The sequence below is a fragment of the Drosophila miranda genome, assembly GCF_003369915.1.
Source record: "Drosophila miranda strain MSH22 chromosome Y unlocalized genomic scaffold, D.miranda_PacBio2.1 Contig_Y2_pilon, whole genome shotgun sequence".
Classification (NCBI taxonomy): domain Eukaryota; kingdom Metazoa; phylum Arthropoda; class Insecta; order Diptera; family Drosophilidae; genus Drosophila; species Drosophila miranda.
The window spans coordinates 14,806,328-14,828,442 of record NW_022881614.1 but is presented as its reverse complement, the minus strand read 5'-3'; the positions used below and the strand labels follow the sequence as shown (position 1 = coordinate 14,828,442).

General features: G+C 47.7%; 2 protein-coding genes and 2 pseudogenes across 2 annotated transcripts; 2 read left to right on the top strand and 2 right to left on the bottom strand.

Annotated features, from left to right (window-relative positions):
• Positions 1-153: 153 nt before the first annotated feature.
• Positions 154-21,386, bottom strand: LOC117192829 (annotated as a pseudogene).
• LOC117192833 (TBC1 domain family member 13-like) lies at positions 1,418-16,784 on the top strand. Its single transcript, XM_033397594.1, has 4 exons — positions 1,418-1,464; positions 8,781-8,979; positions 9,121-9,644; positions 16,378-16,784. The coding sequence occupies exons 1-4, from the start codon at positions 1,418-1,420 to the stop codon at positions 16,490-16,492; spliced, it is 885 nt and encodes a 294-aa protein (XP_033253485.1). The 3' UTR covers positions 16,493-16,784.
• Positions 10,141-11,963, bottom strand: LOC117192830 (annotated as a pseudogene).
• Positions 15,476-16,318, top strand: LOC117192834 (TBC1 domain family member 13-like; the record flags this gene model as incomplete). Its single annotated transcript, XM_033397595.1, is given in 2 exon segments — positions 15,476-15,664; positions 15,806-16,318. Coding segments are annotated over 2 exon segments (702 nt in total), but the record flags the coding sequence as incomplete, so codon positions are not given.
• Positions 21,387-22,115: the final 729 nt, after the last annotated feature.

Sequence of the window (22,115 nt, the reverse complement as noted above, 5' to 3'; positions counted from 1 at the left end):
TCAAGAATATATATACTTTATGGGGTCGGAAACGATTCCTTCTGGAAGTTACACACATCCACTTTTACCACAAATCTAATATACCACCCCAATACTCACTTTGAGTATCGGGTATAAAAATATATATAACATTGGATTCCCGTTAGAGATTGATTACTTGGCCAATTGTGGGGCCGTATCCTTGTAAATCGTCTGAGCAATAAACTCCACCAGTGTTCGGGTCGGGCGGCCGGCCATTCCCTTGCGTAGATACTCGTATTCAAAGCCCTTTGTCACCATCACATTTGTAGCATCCTTTGAGGGAGAAAGCCCGTAAGATCTGTGCCCCAACAAAGCGCCCCCCAATACTCACAATATGCATCCACTGGCCGCAGGGCAAAAACTCACGGAGGAAGGCAGCGGCCTTGCAGGGACGTCCACCTCGGCCAATGCCGTAGTTCTGCACATCGCTGCGTCGCCCGGCACGCACGTCCTTGCTGTAATATTTCCACAATGGGAAGCGCCACACGCGATCTCCGGTGTGCATGCTGGCGTGCTTGATCTGCTGCCACAGGATCTCCGAGATGGTAAAGACCCCCGCAGCCGACTCATCCAGGCCCTGGCAATGGTACCCCGAGCAGGTGCCGACGTCAATGATGCCCTTGGGACAGAAGTTTTGCGCATACAGCAGGGCGTCTGCCAGGACCAGTACATCCTCGTGATCGGTGCACTGGATCTCGATGGTTTTGCCGTTCATGGTCTTGACCATGTCCCCAGGACGGACCGAATTGCAGCCCACTACGTTTTCACAAAGAGGTATCAGGCCGCGAATGTTGACCTAAGAACAGCATTATTATTCAAGGAGATATCATTGATGTCCTGAGTACTTACCGGTAAACGCAGGCCAGCCACAGCTCGACAACAGGCCACCACAACGGCGGCCCCGGTCATGTCCCCGGTCATATGGAAGAGCTCATGTTTCTCTTTTAGGCACAATCCTCCAGCATCGTACGTCACGCCTTGGCCCATTGGCACCAATGGGACGCTCCTCGGCACAAGTGCCGTAGTAACTCAGCTCCAGGAAGATGGGTGGCTCGCACGAGGCCTTGCCCACAGCCAGGAAGGCGTGCATCGACTGGCTCTCGGCCCAACCCTCGACCTTGACCTCCACATTGAAACCGGACTTGCACAGCACCTCGACGACATTCTGCGCAAAGGCTGTGGGTGTGAGGAGGTTGGAGGGCATCTCCTGCAGCTGTTTCGTCAGGTTCTGGGCGGCTGCCTTCTGCAGACCAATTCGCCATCCTTCGAGGTCGCAGACCTCGTCCTTTGTTGCGTACAAGTCCAGCGACGGCACTGGAATCCTGTTCTGTGGGTTGCGCAGCTCCTGGTAGAGCCAGATGCCCAATTTCTAGCAATAGAATGCCAAATTGAGGCGATGAATGTACTCTTTGAGAAAGTGACACTCACTTCAAGGGCTATTTGGTCGGTACATTCAGGAAATTCAAAGGATCAGCATCTAAAAACGAGTGGATATCGGCCCTTCACTCACTACTGTTTTGGTTTGACTGTCCTCGGATGAGTATACATATCTATGTATGTATATCTTCGACAAATGGGGCTAACAAATCGTGAACTCTTGAAGGACCACGGTACTCGAATAGATGTGGCTCTGGATCTATGAGCGTCCTTGATGAGCGCCTAGATATCAGAGACCATAAAAGCTAGAGCAAGCAAATCCAGACACCTCCGCCGATCCGTCCGCCCCCATAAAGACATAGAAAATCTGTGGCATTCACAATTTTTAAAATACGAGAAAAGAAAAAACCGAAAACGCAGAATCGTAGAGAACGCCATATCTACTAGACTGTCAAATGTGGATGAGATCGGATCGTTATTATAGCCATAATGACCAAATCGCCTTCCACGCGCTTACTCATTCGCTCTATCCATCTCACTCACTCTTGTAGTGGCGCCTGTCCAACCAAAAATATCGGATAACCGTCCCACGGTTTCCCCTTCCCTTAGACATGCACCTTGCACCTTTGGGCAGTTACGCGCAAGAAAAAAATGACATAAGCTAACAGCGGCTACTGTCAAGGTGTGGTGAGAAAAGGGGAATGAGAGAACCAAGGGCTCAAGCGGAAGGAGAGTGGCTTGGGCATGTTCTTTCCAATGTTACTCGCGATCCCAGACGGACGTCTGAGGAAAATACTCAAGTAGTGCAGTGAAAGGAAAAATTCTAACCTCGACCGTAATTACCGCGTGTCCATCGTGGCTAAGATCTAGTCAAAAGATCAGCCGACCATTCCTACGTTTATTAAGCGAAGGCCGAACCCATCGCGTGAGTGAAAATTGTACCCCAACTGCCGGCCAACAGAAAATTAAAGTTCGTTTTTTTTCTTAAAAACCTAACCATAGGTTTGGCCGTACGTAATACCGTACGAAACGCCGGTCGTAGTGCCGTAAGCCGTACCCACTACAGTCTCGTCACCTTACCACACATATAAATACCCAGCGTCCCGATCGACTACAGTATGTGTTAGCCGTCTTCGCCCCCAAATCTTCTTTCGGCGTGGCGTCTGCATACATGTGAGCATCACTGTATTTACCGCAGCGTGTACCGGCGTGGGTCCACACACATACAAGCCTTGCTCGGCCTACACCAGTGAAAAACGGTCTGTGGAGATAATGTTTTTTATCCCCAATCGGCCGACTAATTATTTCGAATTAAATAAAACTCGGCGCAGAAATAAAATTACGATATGTTCTTTAATGCGTGACATCCAAATTGCAAGTGTGGCTTGCCTGACCTTTGCATTGCCGCTCCGATCGCTAATCGCAGCTTCGCTCGGCCGACGTCGGTAGGCAGACGCAAAGCGGAGATAGCGAAGAGCGAGCTGGCAGAGAGCGTTTAGCAGGGCAAGCAAGCGCAAAGCTTTAACAAACAAATGAGTGACATAGACATAAGTAACAAACAAAATAAGCGGCTGAGGGCCAAGAATTAGGTGCTATTTGGCAAGTAGCTAATCGGCTGGGATCTGCTCCGAGCATTCACCCCCCGTTGGAAGGCAAAGGCTTTCAACAGATCCATCCTGAAGGGGCAGAACCGCTATTTTTCCAACGGCCCTCTTGAAGATGCTTGCTTGGGCGCAGCTGGCGGCTACGCTGGGATGATCGTCGAACGCAGCAATCGGCGCTTCTTTACGAAGGCGGCTTGTCGTGATTACGTCTTGATCATCGGGAACCTCTGTAATTGCATAGAATGGCAGGAAATTTGGCAATGTAGAAACTGTTGAAAGTTGAATTTCATTTGGCGTGGATATGTAGGTTTTTAATATATGGAAAAGTTCGCGCTGCAGTTCCTGATTCTCCGATCGCAGTTTTTCCACTTGCACCTGGCACTCGAGCAGCTGCTTTCTGCATTGCTGCTCTAAGTTTTGGTACTCCAGCGTTGTGGGTCGAAAATCGTCAATAGAGATGCACGAGGAATTTTCAAAAGCGGCTAAAGCTGCACGCTTATTCTCCGAGCTATCAATGCTTCCTGATACTATCCAACCAAGTTTTGTCTCCTGCAATGTTGGCAATTGGGCTGATAGTCGAATCTGTCCGACGCACATTAAATCGAAGAACAAACCAGAACCTATCAACAGATCGATACGTTGGGGCTTGGAGAAATTAGGATCAGCTAGTTTTGATTATTCGGCATTGGCCAATCCTTTGCGTCTACGCCGAAGTTAGGCTGCATTTCCGTAATTGAGTTGGTGACAATTGCAGCGAAGGAAGCTCGATAGCTTGCGTCCTGGGATTGTACAACTATATGTACAGACTTGCTCAAAGGAATGGAATCTCCGATTCCAGAGATGTGAACTTAAGACGAGCGATGATCCAACTGCAACTGATCAGCAAGTCTAGATGTTACAAAGTTTGCCTGTGATGCAGAATCCAAAATGGCACGACATGGGATAAGTGCTCCATAACGATCTGTTACATGGACGAGGGCAGTAGGGAGCAAAACGTTCTGGCTAGGCTGAGATTTCTGGATCGAGGGGGGAGGGCTAGAACACCCGCTTGCTAGAAGCACAGTCGCGGCCTCTTGCTGGATCGATTCCTCGGCCGGTGAAGAGGAAGATGAAGCACCAGTTCCCGATGGAATGTGGAGTAGCGTGTGATGTTTGGCCTGGCAATGCCTGCAAAGTCCTGACCTGCACCTCTGCAATTCATGGCCTTTGTTGAGGCAGTTCAAACACAAGCGGCTCTTCTTTGCTTCTTTGTATCGTTCAAACGCAGAGAGATTCAGGAATGCCTGACATCTAGATATGTAATGCTCGGAGGAATTGCTATGGTTACATATGGGGTTAGGAGGTGATAAGGGTGACAGGTTTGTCTTCTCCCACCTGTTGACTAGGACTTGTTGCCATGGCTGATCCCAAATTCTCCAGCATCCGACATCTCGCTTCCAAAAATGAGGCCATGCTTGACCACCGAGGCAATCCTGACGTCGGCAAGTTCTCTTCCCATTTCTCCTTTGTTTTGTGGTCCAGTTTCGTGCCTATGATGAAGATCAGCAACCCATCCGAAATCTCCTGCGGGGTCGCCAAGGTCTGAAGTGCACGCAAGTGCGAATTGATTTTGCCGCTGAGCGCGCGAAAGCCGATAGCTGAGCCCTTCTCCACCCCTTGCAGCCCGAAAATAGCCTTGACGTGTGCCTGAAAATGTAACAGTTTATTATCGAATCGCAACATTAGCAAATTCCACGCCTTGTCGTAATTTTCCTCAGAAAGTTCCAAGGAACGAATCGTATCCAGCGCAGCACCATCTAGACATCCACGAAGATATTGGAATTTTTCGATGATTGGTATACGATGGTCTTTGTGCACCATTGTCGCGAACATCGAGTGGAATTCTGGCCAATCCATGTAGTTCCCCCCGAATCGCGGAAGCTGCAACTCGGGCATTCGAGCACGGCCTATACTATTATAGGCGAACAACGACGAATTCCCCTCGAGAGTATGCCGAGCCGTTGAATTGGCAACATTTACCGTGCGAGCAGCCATCAACTCCCGCGACAGCCTGGACCTAACCTTCACATAAACATTCGAAAAGTCCAGTCGGGCATCATGGGCTAACTGCAGGAAATCCAGCCTTTCAAGGCTCGTTTGAGCGGCATCGAAATCCGCATTCATTCGCTCGATTTGCTCTAAGCGAGCTTGAAGTTCTGCCTCATCTAACTCGGCAAGCTCTTCCTTGGTGAGAAAGCGATCCATGGCCTTTAGTTGGCGCGCGATGGACTCGGCCTTGTGCTTGTAGAAATCTACATCACTCGGCATTGCTGCGTTCGCGACATTGGTAGGCTCAGGTGCTGCCATGTTGAGGTTTTAAAAGAGTCACTCAGCACGACCGAAAAAGACACCCTGTATACGTATAAACGTGGGAACCGAAAGCAAAGGGATTACAGCTAATGCCTTTAGCTGTGCGGCTGTGCGAGCTGTCCGATTCCGCTTTGTACTTCGCTTGTGTGTATTAGTGAGTTCGCTGCACTGCCTACCGCACTGCACTGACCGAATTGTCGCGACAGAGAAATTAATAGCCAGCAATGCGTGTATGTAGGTGTTTGTAAGTGTGTTTTAGCACCGAATTGTGCTTAACCGCCGAAAATTTGCTAGGGCTAACAAATGTCGATCGCGAATGATTATTAATTGACACTGCAACTCAGAGATCACGTCGGGGTCACCAAATTTTATGTGGAGATAATGTTTTTTATCCCCAATCGGCCGACTAATTATTTCGAATTAAACAAAACTCGGCGCAGAAATAAAATTACGATATGTTCTTTAATGCGTGACATCCAAATTGCAAGTGTGGCTTGCCTGCCCTTTGCATTGCCGCTCCGATCGCTAAGCGTAGCTTCGCTCGGCCGACGTCGGTAGGCAGACGCAAAGCGGAGATAGCGAAGAGCGAGCTGGCAGAGAGCGTTTAGCAGGGCAAGCAAGCGCAAAGCTTTAAAAAACAAATGAGTGACATAGACATAAGTAACAAACAAAATAAGCGGCTGAGGGCCAAGAATTAGGTGCTATTTGGCAAGCAGCTAATCGGCTGGGTTCTGCTCCGAACACGGTCGATGGGCTTTTATCTACGCGTGCAGTGACATACATATGTACATATGTGTGAAATTGACTATTCCCTCTTCAGTGACTTTCGTCATTGCTACGTCGCTTACGCCGCCCGCATACGAACAGTAACGCTAAAGGAGAAGACATTTACCGGTGCCGAAATACTGTTTGCGTTGCTGATGAAGTCATTCGGTGTCTCGATCATGATGGCTATGCCCATGCATTTCTTCATATTAGAATAATACTTTGGAACCCCACCATTGTACTGACCCTAGGATTAACATTAAAAGTTAAATTCGTGTGATTCGGTTTGGTTGGCTTATCATAAAGAAATGTGCAGCTAGAAGGAAAGGAACTAAAACTAATACTCGCGCGTATCGCCTATCTACTCTGACACACTGATATTTACAAGTTTTCAGCCACCCTCATCGACCACATGGAAGCGCTTTCATCGTTGGATGTGATCGTAATGTGAGTGATAACCTGTGAACGTCTGCTATATGTGAATTCAAAATTTTACGCAAGTCGAAGCAACATTAAAGATTCCATGCCTCGACCGTAAACTTCCCAGCCGTACTGTAACGCTGACCAATCCAATTGTTCACGTGTTTGTTTTGTTCTGCTCTTTCGCAAGCAATGTAACTTTCTGCAACTCCGAATCTATCGACAACCGAACTTATGATTGGGATTACCCCACAAGCAATTGCTGTGCACTTTAAAGATGCACCCATCCGTCCCTTGTTTTTGCATTTAAACTGAAAACCATTCGAATATATTTCTATTTGTGTAACGTAATTACCATTATTCCTGAATATACCCTTTATAATTAGTTGACTCTAGTCTAATCATTATTCCTGAATATACCCTTTATAATTAGTTGACTCTAGTCTAATAAAATCTTTCCTCATGATATTTTTATATACATATATATAATTAATCTTAATTGCAGCTTATTTGAACATATTATCCTTGTTACTTTAGTAGCCTTTATACATATATATCTACCCTCTTAGCGGCCATGAGAGCTTGTAGGAAAGTTTAATGAATAAACTGTTTGTAATGAATTCCCGTTAATTGTTGCCGTTATTAAGGATCATGTGGCGCCGAGATGACGTAACCTAGCAGAAGTAGAGCGTTTATTTTAGGGATCGTTACCCATTTCTCAGCCTATTTGGACCGGTGCGATCAAGGAAGGGTGGGCATACCGAGTTGCAATGACACCGCAAGCAACTCCCGCTCGAATTAGTTCCGCTGACTCATCTCCCTACACTGTCATTTCTCTGTGAATTTCTTCCGTCTGAACCTTGAACCGCACGCGAAACTTATTTTTATTGTCTTTGCTCCTAATGCTCGAGCTCGTGAGGCGATCTCTCCCTACCCCACCCCCACTCTACCCGACTAACCATGAGACCGGCAGCAACGCGTGCATGGATCTCGATCATACCCTCCATCTGCTCGTCTACCGTTTCAGATCCTAGCCTCCTGCTTCGTTATCTGTTACACTCTTTCTCGTGAAGTGTGTTCGCTCTGGCGGAGGGAAGCGAGAAAGAACGGCGGGCTTGTGTGTAAGAAGAAAGAGAGAGAAACACTCCACTCTCCTATCTCATGACAAGTGCGAGCATAATTCACAGTTAACTTCGTTCCCAATACTCAAAATGAGTATATTAGATTTGTGGTAAAAGTGGATGTGTGTAACGTCCAGAAGGAATCGTTTCCGACCCCATAAAGTATATATATGCTTGATCAGCATCAATAGCCGAGTCGATTGAGCCCTGTCTGTCTGTCCGTCCGTACGTCTGTCCGTCTGTCCGTCCCCTTCAGCGCCTAGTGCTCAAAGACTATAAGAGCTAGAGCAACGATGTTTTGGATCCAGACTTCTGTGATATGTCACTGCTACAAAAATATTTCAAAACTTCGCCCCGCCCACTTCCGCCCCCACAAAGGACGAAAATCTGTGGCATCCACAATTTTAAAGATATGAGAAAACCAAAAACGTAGAATTGTAGAGAATGACCATATCTTTAAGACTGCGGAATATGAATTGGATCGTATTATTATTATAGCCAGAATCAAGAAAACAATTTCATTTTTTCTCGCCCTGTCTCTCTCTAACACACAAGTAGCATAGGCGGCTTTGCTTAGAGTAAAACATTAGCGCCTAGATCTCAGAGACTACAAAAGCTAGAGCAACCAAATTTGGTATCCACACTCCTAATATATCGGACCGAGACGAGTTTGTTTCAAAATTTCGGACGAAAATCTGGGGATATTCAAAAATCTCAGAGACTATTAAGGCTAGAGTAACCAAATTTGGTATCCGCACTCCTGTTAGATCTTACTATAAAACGTGTATCTCAAAATTTCGCCCCACCCCCTTCCGCCCACACAAAGGACGAAAATCTGTTGCATCCACAATATTGCACATTCGAGAAAACTAAAAACGCACAATCATAGATAATGACCATATCTATCAGATTGATGAATCTGGATCAGATCAGATCATTTTTATAGCCAAAAGGAACAAATCAATTTGCACTGGCTACGCAGCCCCCGACGTCACGCTCAGACTGATTTTCTGTCTCTCTCGCACGCACTCTTTGTCGTGTCGTTTAATATTAGCGGCGTCTGCCGGAGGAGAGCCATACTGACTTAGTATCGGGTATAACCGTAGAGTTGCGGTGTCCGAAGCAACTCACAACGTTCCCAGATCGACAAAGATGTGAGGCGCCTGTGCCCCGATATCTCGTTCTTTCAACAGCCCACAGAGTATCCCTGTGACATTGTGGTGCACAGTAAAGGCGAGCACGGGTGGCGGCTTCACGAACGGGTAGTGCCCACGGTGCTCAGCTCGGCGAACGTCGAGCGCAAGGGCTTGGGCATGACCAAGGTGAGTTTCGGTCGGAAATTGTGCTAGAAAATAAGCTCAAAGTTTGTTCCATTATGCATACCATTGTGGACATTTAGCAGCAAGTAAGTGACCCCCACTCAAGCGACAATCGATTTAATGAGCCTCTTTGCTCCCAATCAGATCAATTTAATCACAAAGCGTTCGGTGGAGACCTATGCCGCCATGGAGGACGGCCAGGAGGCCCACTGGGAGGTTGTGCAGCGCATCCTATTCATCTACGCCAAGCTGAATCCGGGCCAGGGGTACGTACAGGGCATGAATGAGATTGTCGGACCCATCTACTATGTGATGGCCTCGGATCCGGATCTCTCGTACCGTGCCCACGCGGAGGCAGACTGTTTCTTCTGCTTCACGGCTCTGATGAGCGAGATACGCGACTTCTTCATCAAGACTTTGGACGATGCGGAGGGTGGCATAAAGTTCATGATGGGCCTGCTATCCAACATGCTGAAGACTAAAGATATAGACATCTACGAGCATCTGAAGAGCCAAGAGCTGCATCCGCAGTACTATAGCTTCAGGTGGCTCACCCTCCTGCTCTCGCAGGAGTTTCCACTGCCCGATGTGCTGCGAATTTGGGATTCGGTATTCTCGGACGAGCAGCGCTTTGATTTTCTCATCAAAATCTGCTGGTCCATGATATTGTAAGCGTGCGCTGACTTTCAACTGATTCATTTACATTTACTGTTGTATTTACTGATTTATAGAATCCAAAGGGAAGCAATTTTGGAGAACGCCTTTCCTCGAATGTGAAGCTGCTGCAAAACTATCCACCCATTGACATTAACGTTGTGATTACTCATGCAGTCTCCCTGGCGTAGCACTCACTTTTAGTGATACCACAGATATTACATATAATACCCGATTCCGGGTAGAGTCTGACAAAGCAATAATCCACAGTGTCTAGTTATCATCTTCAATAGTTCGAAGCCCAGGACCCAACAAAAGATCGAACACTAGCGCTGTTTCTCTGTTTTATACGTTTAAATTTCATAAACGAATGTGCCGCATGTGTTTGTGTGGAGATTACAACTGCGAAAACCTATGTAATATAGAGTGATCAAAGCTCAAGTGTAATTTTGTGTTCATGTGTGGCGTCGTCAAAAAAACACAGTAAGAAAATATATATAACATTGGATTCCCGTTAGAGATTGATTACTTGGCCAAACGTGGGGCCGTATCCTTGTAAATCGTCTGAGCAATAAACTCCACCAGTGTTCGGGTCGGGCGGCCGGCCATTCCCTTGCGCAGATACTCGTATTCGAAGCCCTTTGTCACCATCACATTTGTAGCATCCTTTGAGGGAGAAAGTCGTAAGATCTGTGCCCCAACAAAGCGCCCCCCAATACTCACAATATGCATCCACTGGCCGCAGGGCACAAACTCACGGAGGAAGGCACATCGCCGTAGTTCTGCACATTGCTGCGTCCCCCGGCACGCACGGCCTTGCTGTAATATTTCCACAATGGGAAGCGCCACACGCGATCTCCGGTGTGCATGCTGGCTTGCTTGATCTGCTGCCACAGGATCTCCGAGTTGGTAAAGACCCCCGCAGCCGACTCATCCAGGGCCTGGCGCATGTAGCCCGAGCAGGTGCCGACGTCAATGATGCACTTGGGACAGAAGTTTTGCGCATACAGCAGGGCGTCTGCCAGGACCAGTACATCCTCGTGATCGGTGCACTGGATCTCGATGGTCTTGCCGTTCATGGACTTGACCATGTCCCCAGGACGGACCGAATTGCAGCCCACTACGTTTTCACAAAGAGGTATCAGGCCGCGAATGTTGACCTAAGAACAGCATTATTATTCAAGGAGATATCATTGATGTCCTGAGTACTTACCGGTAAACGCAGGCCAGCCACAGCTCGACAACAGGCCACCACAACGGCGGCCCCGGTCATGTCCCCACGCATATGGAAGAGCTCATGTTTCTCTTTCAGGCACAATCCTCCAGCATCGTACGTCACGCCTTGGCCCACCAGCACAATGGGACGCTCCTCGGCACAAGTGCCGTAGTAACTCAGCTCCAGGAAGATGGGTGGCTCGCACGAGGCCTTGCCCACAGCCAGGAAGGCGTGCATCGACTGGCTCTCGGCCCAACCCTCGACCTTGACCTCCACATTGACACCGGACTTGCACAGCACCTCGACGACATTCTGCGCAAAGGCTGTGGGTGTGAGGAGGTTGGAGGGCATCTCCTGCAGCTGTCTCGTCAGGTTCTGGGCGGCTGCCTTCTGCAGACCAATTCGCCATCCTTCGAGGTCGCAGACCTCGTCCTTTGTTGCGTACAAGTCCAGCGACGGCACTGGAATCCTGTGCTGTGGGTTGCGCAGCTCCTGGTAGAGCCAGATGCCCAATGCGGCCCCCTCGGCGGCGGACTCGGCGTGGCCGCAGTTTTCAACTTCGATTCTGTCGGTGTCCAGCTCGGCCAGGATGCGGCAGGCGGCGGCCACGGAGCGACGGATCGCCTCTTTCTGTTCGTCGAGCCCCTCGTAGGGATTGTAGCCGAGGCACTCCTTGCCGAGGCCGACCACAGCCACCACAGAGTAATAGTGGATGCGCTCTGGCTCGATCGCGAAGAAAAGGCGAGCCTCGCCCCGCTTGGGAAAGGGTCCGGACATGCGGAGGACCGCTAGCAATCGGCCGGCAGTCTTCTGGACATTGTACCGCCAACCGGCCGGGGTGAGGATGCCAGCATCATTGCGATCCGTTTCGTCGGCGAACACGCCGACCACAAGCCCGCGCGATGGAGGATCCGCACACATATCCATCTGCTGGAGCTGCAACATCTGGTTTACCGCCCGCGAGGCGGAGCGGCGCTGGAAAGCTTGGGGACGTGGTCGCAGGCGCTGCCGGAAGGCCGGATGGACCAGCCGACGTACAACGCGAAGCATCATTTTTCGTTAAGCCCGACACAAAGTACCAAAAATATACGAATAATACGACTACGGAAGTGGGTGTGGCGAAATTTTGAAACAAACTCGTCTCGGTCCGATATATGAGGAGTGTGGATACCAAATTTGGTTGCTCTAGCTTTTGTAGTCTCTGAGATCTAGGCGCTAATGTTTTACTCTAAGCAAAGCCGCCTATGCTAGTTGTGTGTTAGAGAGAGACAGGGCGAGAAAAAATGAAATTGTTTTCTTGATGCTGGCTATAATAATAATACGATCCAATTCTGATTCTTAAAGTCTTAAGGATATGGTCATTCTCTACAATTCTACGTTTTTGGTTTTCTCATATCTTTAAAATTGTGGATGCCACAGATTTTCGTCCTTTGTGGGGGCGGAAGTGGGCGGGGCGAAGTTTTGAAATATTTTTGTAGCAGTGACATATCACAGAAGTCTGGATCCAAAACATCGTTGCTCTAGCTCTTATAGTCTTTGAACACTAGGCGCTGAAGGGGACGGACAGACGGACAGACGAACAGACGGACGGACGGACAGACAGACAGGGCTCAATCGACTCGGCTATTGATGCTGATCAAGAATATATATACTTTATGGGGTCGGAAACGATTCCTTCTGGACGTTACACACATCCACTTTTACCACAAATCTAATATACCCCAATACTCATTTTGAGTATCGGGTATAACGAGTGGATATCGGCCCTTCACTCACTACTGTTTTGGTTTGGCTGTCCTCGGATGAGTATACATATCTATGTATATACATACATACATACATACTCGAATAGATGTGGCTCTGCATCTATGAGCGTCCTTGATGAGCGCCTAGATATCAGATACCATAAAAGCTAGATCAAGCAAATCCAGACACCTCCGCCGATCCGTCCGCCCCCATAAAGACATAGAAAATCTGTGGCATTCACAATTTTTAAAATACGAGAAAAGAACGAGGGGGAACGTTGTGAGTTGCTGCGGAGACCGCAACTCTACAGTTATACCCGATACTAAGTCAGTATGGCTCTCCTCCGGCAGACGCCGCTAATATTAAACGACACGACAAGGAGTGCGTGCGAGAGAGACAGAAAATCAGTCTGAGCGTGACGTCGGGTGCTGCGTAGCCAGTGCAAATTGATTTGTTCCTTTTGGCTATAAAAATGATCTGATCTGATCCAGATTCAGCAATCTGATATATATGATCATTATCTATGATTCTGCGTTTTTAGTTTTCTCGTATCCTCAAAATTGTGGATGCAACAGATTTTCGTCCTTTGTGTGGGTGGAAGGGGGTGGGGCGAAGTTTTGAGATATACGTTTTATAGTGAGATCTAACAGGAGTGCGGATATCAACTTTGGTTACTCTAGCCTTAATAGTCTCTGAGATTTGTGAATATCCCCAGATTTTCATCCTTTGCGGGGGCGGAAGGGGGTGTGGCGAAATTTTGAGATACACGTTTTATAGTAAGATCTAACAGGAGTGCGGATACCAAATTTGGTTACTCTAGCCTTAATAGTCTCTGAGATTTTTGAATATCCCCAGATTTTCGTCCGAAATTTTGAAACAAACTCGTCTCGGTCCGATATATTAGGAGTGTGGATACCAAATTTGGTTGCTCTAGCTTTTATAGTCTCTGAGATCTAGGCGCTAATGTTTTACTCTAAGCAAAGCCGCCTATGCTACGTGTGTGTTAGAGAGAGACAGGGCGAGAAAAAATGAAATTGTTTTCTTGATTCTGGCTATAATAATTATACGATCTGGTTCAGATTTTGCACTCTAGAAGACATAGTCATCTTCTACGATTCTGCGTTTTAGTTTTCTCGTATCGACGAAATTGTGGATGCCACAGATTTTCGCCCTTTGTGGGGGCGGAAGTGGGCGGGGCAAAGTTTTGAAATATTCTTGGAGCAGTGACATATTACAGAAGTCTGGATCCAAAACATCGTTACTCTCGCTCTTATAGTCTTTGAGCACTAGGCGCTGAAGGGGATGGACAGACGGACAGAGGGACAGACGGACGGACGGACAGACCTACAGACAGACATGGCTCAATCGACTCGGCTATTGATTCTGATCAAGAATATATATACTTTATGGGGTCGGAAACGATTCCTTTTGGACGTTACACACATCCACTTTTACCACAAATCTAATATACCCCAATACTCATTTTGAGTATCGGGTATAAAAAACCGAAAACGCAGAATCGTAGAGAACGCCATATCTACTAGACTGTCAAATGTGGATGAGATCGGATCGTTATTATAGCCATAATGACCAAATCGCCTTCCACGCGCTTACTCATTCTCTCTCGATCTCTCTATCCATCTCACTCACTCTTTCTCGTGCAGTGTGTTCGCTCTGGCGGAGGGAAGCGAGAAAGAACGGCGGGCTTGTGCGTAAGAAGAAAGAGAGAGAGAAACACTCCACTCTTTCCTATCTCATGACAAGTGCGAGCATAATTCACAGTTAACTTCGTTCCCAATACTCAAAATGAGTATTGGGGTATATTAGATTTGTGGTAAAAGTGGATGTGTGTAACGTCCAGAAGGAATCGTTTCCGACCCCATAAAGTATATATATTCTTGATCAGCATCAATAGCCGAGTCGATTGAGCCCTGTCTGTCTGTCCGACAGTCCGTCTGTTCGTCTGTCCGTCCCCTTCAGCGCCTAGTGCTCAAAGACTATAAGAGCTAGAGCAACGATGTTTTGGATCCAGACTTCTGTGATATGTCACTGCTACAAAAATATTTCAAAACTTCGCCCCGCCCACTTCCGCCCCCACAAAGGACGAAAATCTGTGGCATCCACAATTTTAAAGATATGAGAAAACCAAAAACGTAGAATTGTAGAGAATGACCATATCTTTAAGACTGCGGAATCAGAATTGGATCGTATTATTATTATAGCCAGCATCAAGAAAACAATTTTATTTTTTCTCGCCCTGTCTCTCTCTAACACACAAGTAGCATAGGCGGCTTTGCTTAGAGTAAAACATTAGCGCCTAGATCTCAGAGACTACAACAGCTAGAGCAACCAAATTTGGTATCCACACTCCTAATATATCGGACCGAGACGAGTTTGTTTCAAAATTTCGCCACACCCCCTTCCGCCCCCGCAAAGGACGAAAATCTGGGGATATTCACAAATCTCAGAGACTATTAAGGCTAGAGTAACCAAATTTGGTATCCGCACTCCTGTTAGGTCTTACGATAAAACGTGTATCTCAAAATTTCGCCCCACCCCCTTCCGCCCACACAAAGGACGAAAATCTGTTGCATCCACAATATTGAGGATACGAGAAAACTAAAAACGCAGAATCATAGATAATGATCATATATATCAGATTGCTGAATCTGGATCAGATCAGATCATTTTTATAGCCAAAAGGAACAAATCAATTTGCACTGGCTACGCAGCCCCCGACGTCACGCTCAGACTGATTTTCTGTCTCTCTCGCACGCACTCTTTGTCGTGTCGTTTAATATTAGCGGCGTCTGCCGGAGGAGAGCCATACTGACTAAGTATCGGGTATAACCGTAGAGTTGCGGTGTCCGCAGCAACTCACAACGTTCCCAGATCGACAAAGATGTGAGGCGCCTGTGCCCCGATATCTCGTTCTTTCAACAGCCCACAGAGTATCCCTGTGACATTGTGGTGCACAGTAAAGGCGAGCACGGGCGGCGGCTTCACGAACGGGTAGTGCCCACGGTGCTCAGCTCGGCGAACGTCTAGCGCAAGGGCTTGGGCATGACCAAGGTGAGTTTCGGTCGGAAATTGTGCTAGAAAATAAGCTCAAAGTTTGTTCCATTATGCATACCATTGTGGACATTTAGCACAAAGTAAGTGACCCCCACTCAAGCGACAATCGATTTAATGAGCCTCTTTGCTCCCAATCAGATCAATTTAATCACAAAGCGTTCGGTGGAGACCTATGCCGCCATGGAGGACGGCCAGGAGGCCCACTGGGAGGTTGTGCAGCGCATCCTATTCATCTACGCCAAGCTGAATCCGGGCCAGGGGTACGTACAGGGCATGAATGAGATTGTCGGACCCATCTACTATGTGATGGCCTCGGATCCGGATCTCTCGTACCGTGCCCACGCGGAGGCAGACTGTTTCTTCTGCTTCACGGCTCTGATGAGCGAGATACGCGACTTCTTCATCAAGACTTTGGACGATGCGGAGGGTGGCATTAAGTTCATGATGGGCCTGCTATCCAACATGCTGAAGACTTAAGATATAGACATCTACGAGCATCTGAAGAGCAAAGAGCTGTACTATAGCTTCAGGTGGCTCACCCTCCTGCTCTCGCAGGAGTTTCCACTGCCCGATGTGCTGCGAATTTGGGATTCGGTATTCTCGGACGAGCAGCGCTTTGATTTTCTCATCAAAATCTGCTGTTCCATGTAAGCATGCGCTGACTTTCAACTGATTCATTTACATTTACTGTTGTATTTACTGATTTATAGAATCCAAAGGGAAGCAATTTTGGAGAACGACTTTGCCTCGAATGTGAAGCTGCTGCAAAACTATCCACCCATTGACATAAACGTTGTGATTACTCATGCAGTCTCCCTGGCGTAGCACTCACTTTTAGTGATACCACAGATATTACATATAATACCCGATTCCGGGTAGAGTCTGACAAAGCAATAATCCACAGTGTCTAGTTATCATCTTCAATAGTTCGAAGCCCAGGACCCAACAAAAGATCGAACACTAGCTCTGTTTCTCTGTTTTATACGTTAAAATTTCATAATAAACGAATGTGCCGCATGTGTTTGTGTGGAGATTACAACTGCGAAAACCTATGTAATATAGAGTGATCATAGCTCAAGTGTAATTTTGTGTTCATGTGTGGCGTCGTCAAAAAAACCCACGCATATGGAAGAGCTCATGTTTCTCTTTCAGGCACAATCCTCCAGCATCGTACGTCACGCCTTGGCCCGCCAGCACAATGGGAGGCTCCTCGGCACAAGTGCCGTAGTAACTCAGCTCCAGGAAGATGGGTGGCTCGCACGAGGCCTTGCCCACAGCCAGGAAGGCGTGCATCGACTGGCTCTCGGCCCAACCCTCGACCTTGACCTCCACATTGACACCGGACTTGCACAGCACCTCGACGACATTCTGCGCAAAGGCTGTGGGTGTGAGGAGGTTGGAGGGCATCTCCTGCAGCTGTCTCGTCAGGTTCTGGGCGACTGCCTTCTGCAGAGCAATTCGCCATCCTTCGAGGTCGCAGACCTCGTCCTTTGTTGCGTACAAGTCCAGCGACGGCACTGGAATCCTGTTCTGTGGGTTGCGCAGCTCCTGGTAGAGCCAGATGCGGCCCCCTCGGCGGCGGACTCGGCGTGGCCGCAGTTTTCAACTTCGATTCTGTCGGTGTCCAGCGCGGCCAGGATGCGGCAGGCGGCGGCCACGGAGCGACGGATCGGCTCTTTCTGTTCGTCGAGCACCTCGTAGGGATTGTAGCCGAGGCACTCCTTGCCGAGGCCGACCACAGCCACCACAGAGTAATAGGGGATGCGCTCTGGCTCGATCGCGAAGAAAAGGCGAGCCTCGCCCCGCTTGGGCATGGGTCCGGACATGCGGAGGACCTCTAGCAATCGGCCGGCAGTCTTCTGGACATTGTACCGCCAACAGGCCGGGGTGAGGATGCCAGCATCATTGCGATCCGTTTCGTCGGCGAACACGCCGACCACAAGCCCGCACACATATCCATCTGCTGGAGCTGCAACATCTGGTTTACCGCCTGCGAGGCGGAGCGGCGCTGGATAGCTTGCCGGAAGGCCGGATGGACCAGCCGACGTACAACGCGAAGCATCATTTTTCGTTAAGCCCGACACAAAGTACCAAAAATATACGAATAATACGACTAGTTAAAGATACTCCAACGACGATTTGATTTTTGCGGAAGCTTCAAAAAAATTTCAAAATTTTCCAGCAGAATATTCTGGATACGTGTTTCGTGTTCAATTTCTAGCAATAGAATGCCAAATTGAGGCGATGAATGTACTCTATGAGAAAGTGACACTCACTTCAAGGGCTATTTGGTCGGTACATTCAGGAAATTCAAAGGATCAGCATCTAAAAACGAGTGGATATCGGCCCTTCACTCACTACTGTTTTGGTTTGGCTGTCCTCGGATGAGTATACATATCTATGTATGTATATCTTCGACAAATGGGGCTAACAAATCGTGAACTCTTGAAGGACCACGGTACTCGAATAGATGTGGCTCTGGATCTATGAGCGTCCTTGATGAGCGCCTAGATATCAGAGACCATAAACGCTAGAGCAAGCAAATCCAGACACCTCCGCCGATCCGTCCGCCCCCATAAAGACATAGAAAATCTGTGGCATTCACAATTTTTAAAATACGAGAAAAGAAAAAACCGAAAACGCAGAATCGTAGAGAACGCCATATCTACTAGACTGTCAAATGTGGATGAGATCGGATCGTTATTATAGCCATAATGACCAAATCGCCTTCCACGCGCTTACTCATTCTCTCTCGATCTCTCTATCCATCTCACTCACTCTTTCTCGTGCAGTGTGTTCGCTCTGGCGGAGGGAAGCGAGAAAGAACGGCGGGCTTGTGTGTAAGAAGAAAGAGAGAGAGAAACACTCCACTCTCTCCTATCTCATGACAAGTGCGAGCATAATTCACAGTTAACTTCGTTCCCGCTCGTTAAAGAATCTTTTTTTATAAGTGTGTGATAAAAAAGAAAGGGTTTTACAATCAAAAGGTTAGAGAATACAATTTATTTGGCATACGCCTAACTTTAACGAGGGGGAACGTTGTGAGTTGCTGCGGACCCCGCAACTCTACGGTTATACCCGATACTAAGTCAGTATGGCTCTCCTCCGGCAGACGCCGCTAATATTAAACGACACGACAAGGAGTGCGTGCGAGAGAGACAGAAAATCAGTCTGAGCGTGACGTCGGGTGCTGCGTAGCCAGTGCAAATTGATTTGTTCCTTTTGGCTATAAAAATGATCTGATCTGATCCAGATTCAGCAATCTGATAGATATGGTCATTATCTATGATTCTGATTTTAGTTTTCTCGTATCCTCAATATTGTGGATGCAACAGATTTTCGTCCTTTGTGTGGGCGGAAGGGGGTGGGGCGAAATTTTGAGATATACGTTTTATAGTGAGATCTAACAGGAGTGCGGATACCAAATTTGGTTACTCTAGCCTTAATAGTCTCTGAGATTTGTGAATATCCACAGATTTTCATCCTTTGTAGTGGTGGAAGGGGGTGTGGCGAAATTTTGAAACAAACTCGTCTCGGTCCGATATATTAGGAGTGTGGATACCAAATTTGGTTGCTCTAGGTTTTTAGTCTCTGAGATCTAGGCGCTAATGTTTTACTCTAAGCAAAGCCGCCTATGCTACGTGTGTGTTATAGAGAGACAGGGCGAGAAAAAATGAAATTGTTTTCTTGATTCTGGCTATAATAATTATAAGATCTGGTTCAGATTCTGTAGTCTAGAAGATACAGTCATCTTCTACGATTCTGCGTTTTTGGTTTTCTCGTATCGTCGAAATTGTGGACGCCACAGATTTTCGTCCTTTGTGGGGCGGAAGTGGGCGGGGCGATTTTTTGAAATATTTTTGTAGCAGTGACATATCACAGAAGTCTGGATCCAAAACATCGTTGCTCTAGCTCTTATAGTCTTTGAGCACTAGGCGCTGAAGGGGATGAACAGACGGACAGACGAACGGACAGACATGGCTCAATCGACTCGGCTTTTGATGCTGATCAAGAATATATATACTTTATGGGGTCGGAAACGATTCCTTCCGTCCCCTTCAGCGCCTAGTGCTCAAAGACTATAAGAGCTAGAGCAACGATGTTTTGGATCCAGACTTCTGTGATATGTCACTGCTACAAAAATATTTCAAAACTTCGCCCCGCCCACTTCCGCCCCCACAAAGGACGAAAATCTGTGGCATCCACAATTTTAAAGATATGAGAAAACCAAAAACGTAGAATTGTAGAGAATGACCATATCTTTAAGACTGCGGAATCAGAATTGGATCGTATAATTATTATAGCCAGAATCAAGAAAACAATTTAATTTTTTCTCGCCCTGTCTCTCTCTAACACACACGTAGCATAGCCGGCTTTGCTTAGAGTAAAACATTAGCGCCTAGATCTCAGAGACTATAAAAGCTAGAGCAACCAAATTTGGTATCCACACTCCTAATATATCGGACCGAGACGAGTTTGTTTCAAAATTTCGCCACACCCCCCCCGCCCCCGCAAAGGATGAAAATCTGGGGATATTCACAAATCTTAGAGACTATTAAGGCTAGAGTAACCAAATTTGGTATCCGCACTCCTGTTAGATCTCACTATAAAACGTATATCTCAAAATTTCGCCCCACCCCCTTCCGCCCCCACAAAGGACGAAAATCTGTTGCATCCACAATATTGCACATTCGAGAAAACTAAAAACGCAGAATCATAGATAATGACCATGTCTATCAGATTGCTGAATCTGGATCAGATCAGATCATTTTTATAGCCAATAGGAACAAATCAATTTGCAGTGGCTACGCAGCCCCCGACGTCACGCTCAGACTGATTTTCTGTCTCTCTCGCACGCACTCTTTGTCGTGTCGTTTAATATTAGCGGCGTCTGCCAGAGGAGAGCCATACTTGACCTCCACATTGACACCGGACTTGCACAGCACCTCGACGACATTCTGCGCAAAGGCTGTGGGTGTGAGGAGGTAGGAGGGCATCTCCTGCAGCTGTCTCGTCAGGTTCTGGGCGGCTGCCTTCTGCAGACCAATTCGCCATCCTTCGAGGTCGCAGACCTCGTCCTTTGTTGCGTACAAGTCCAGCGACGGCACTGGAATCCTGTGCTGTGGGTTGCGCAGCTCCTGGTAGAGCCAGATGCCCAATGCGGCCCCCTCGGCGGCGGACTCGGCGTGGCCGCAGTTTTCAACTTCGATTCTGTCGGTGTCCAGCTCGGCCAGGATTCGGCAGGCGCCGGCCACGGAGCGACGGATCGCCTCTTTCTGTTCGTCGAGCACCTCGTAGGGATTGTAGCCGAGGCACTCCTTGCCGAGGCCGACCACAGCCACCACAGAGTAATAGGGGATGCGCTCTGGCACGATCGCGAAGAAAAGGCGAGCCTCGCCCCGCTTGGGAATGGGTCCGGACATGCGGAGGACCTCTAGCAATCGGCCGGCAGTCTTCTGGACATTGTACCGCCAACCGGCCGGGGTGAGGATGCCAGCATCATTGCGATCCGTTTCGTCGGCGAACACGCCGACCACAAGCCCGCGCGATGGAGGATCCGCACACATATCCATCTGCTGGAGTTGCAACATCTGGTTTACCGCCTGCGAGGCGGAGCGGCGCTGGATAGCTTGGGGACGTGGTCGCAGGCGCTGCCGGAAGGCCGGATGGACCAGCCGACGTACAACGCGAAGCATGATTTTTTGTTAAGCCCGACACAAAGTACCAAAAATATACGAATAATACGACTAGTTAAAGATACTCCAAAGACGATTTGATTTTTGCGGAAGCTTCAAAAAAATTTCAAAATTTTCCAGCAGAATATTCTGGATACGTGTTTCGTGTTCAATTTCTAGCAATAGAATGCCAAATTGAGGCGATGAATGTACTCTATGAGAAAGTGACACTCACTTCAAGGGCTATTTGGTCGGTACATTCAGGAAATTCAAAAGATCAGCATCTAAAAACGAGTGGATATCGGCCCTTCACTCACTACTGTTTTGGTTTGGCTGACCTCGGATGAGTATACATATCTATGTATGTAGTAGTTTAAGTTGCTTGATGGCAACGAGTAACATTTATTTAATAAGTATGTTGGAGTTAAAATTATAACAGCTCCAAGTTTTACAAGTATGTTTGTGACTAATTATATGCGTGTACGTCTGATGCGTGGCTGAACTGACAACTGACTGATCTCTCTCTCTTGCTATCGGCTCTCTCAGAGCCGATTACTGCTCTATCCCGACGACACGACGAAAACACGACCGCTTCGTGTCTCTCTCTTTCCTTCGTTTCCTACATTCGGCTGTCCTGACGGACCATTCGCCTCGGATGGGTCTAGCCAAGGTTTCATATATTCTGAAACTGTAGAGGTCTTATAGGGACCCTCAGTATCCCCAATCTTCTCGACTTCGTACCTTCCATGATTCTTTACCCTAACCACCTTATA

Excerpts from the sequence above, each read along its gene's own strand:
- LOC117192833 (XM_033397594.1), top strand. The coding sequence starts at position 1,418 with ATGAATGTACTCTTTGAGAAAGTGACACTCACTTCAAGGGCTATTTG. Across the intron at positions 8,980-9,120 it reads AGGGCTTGGGCATGACCAAG|ATCAATTTAATCACAAAGCG; the intron begins GTGAGTTTCGGT and ends GCTCCCAATCAG. Across the intron at positions 9,645-16,377 it reads ATCTGCTGGTCCATGATATT|AATCCAAAGGGAAGCAATTT; the intron begins GTAAGCGTGCGC and ends ACTGATTTATAG.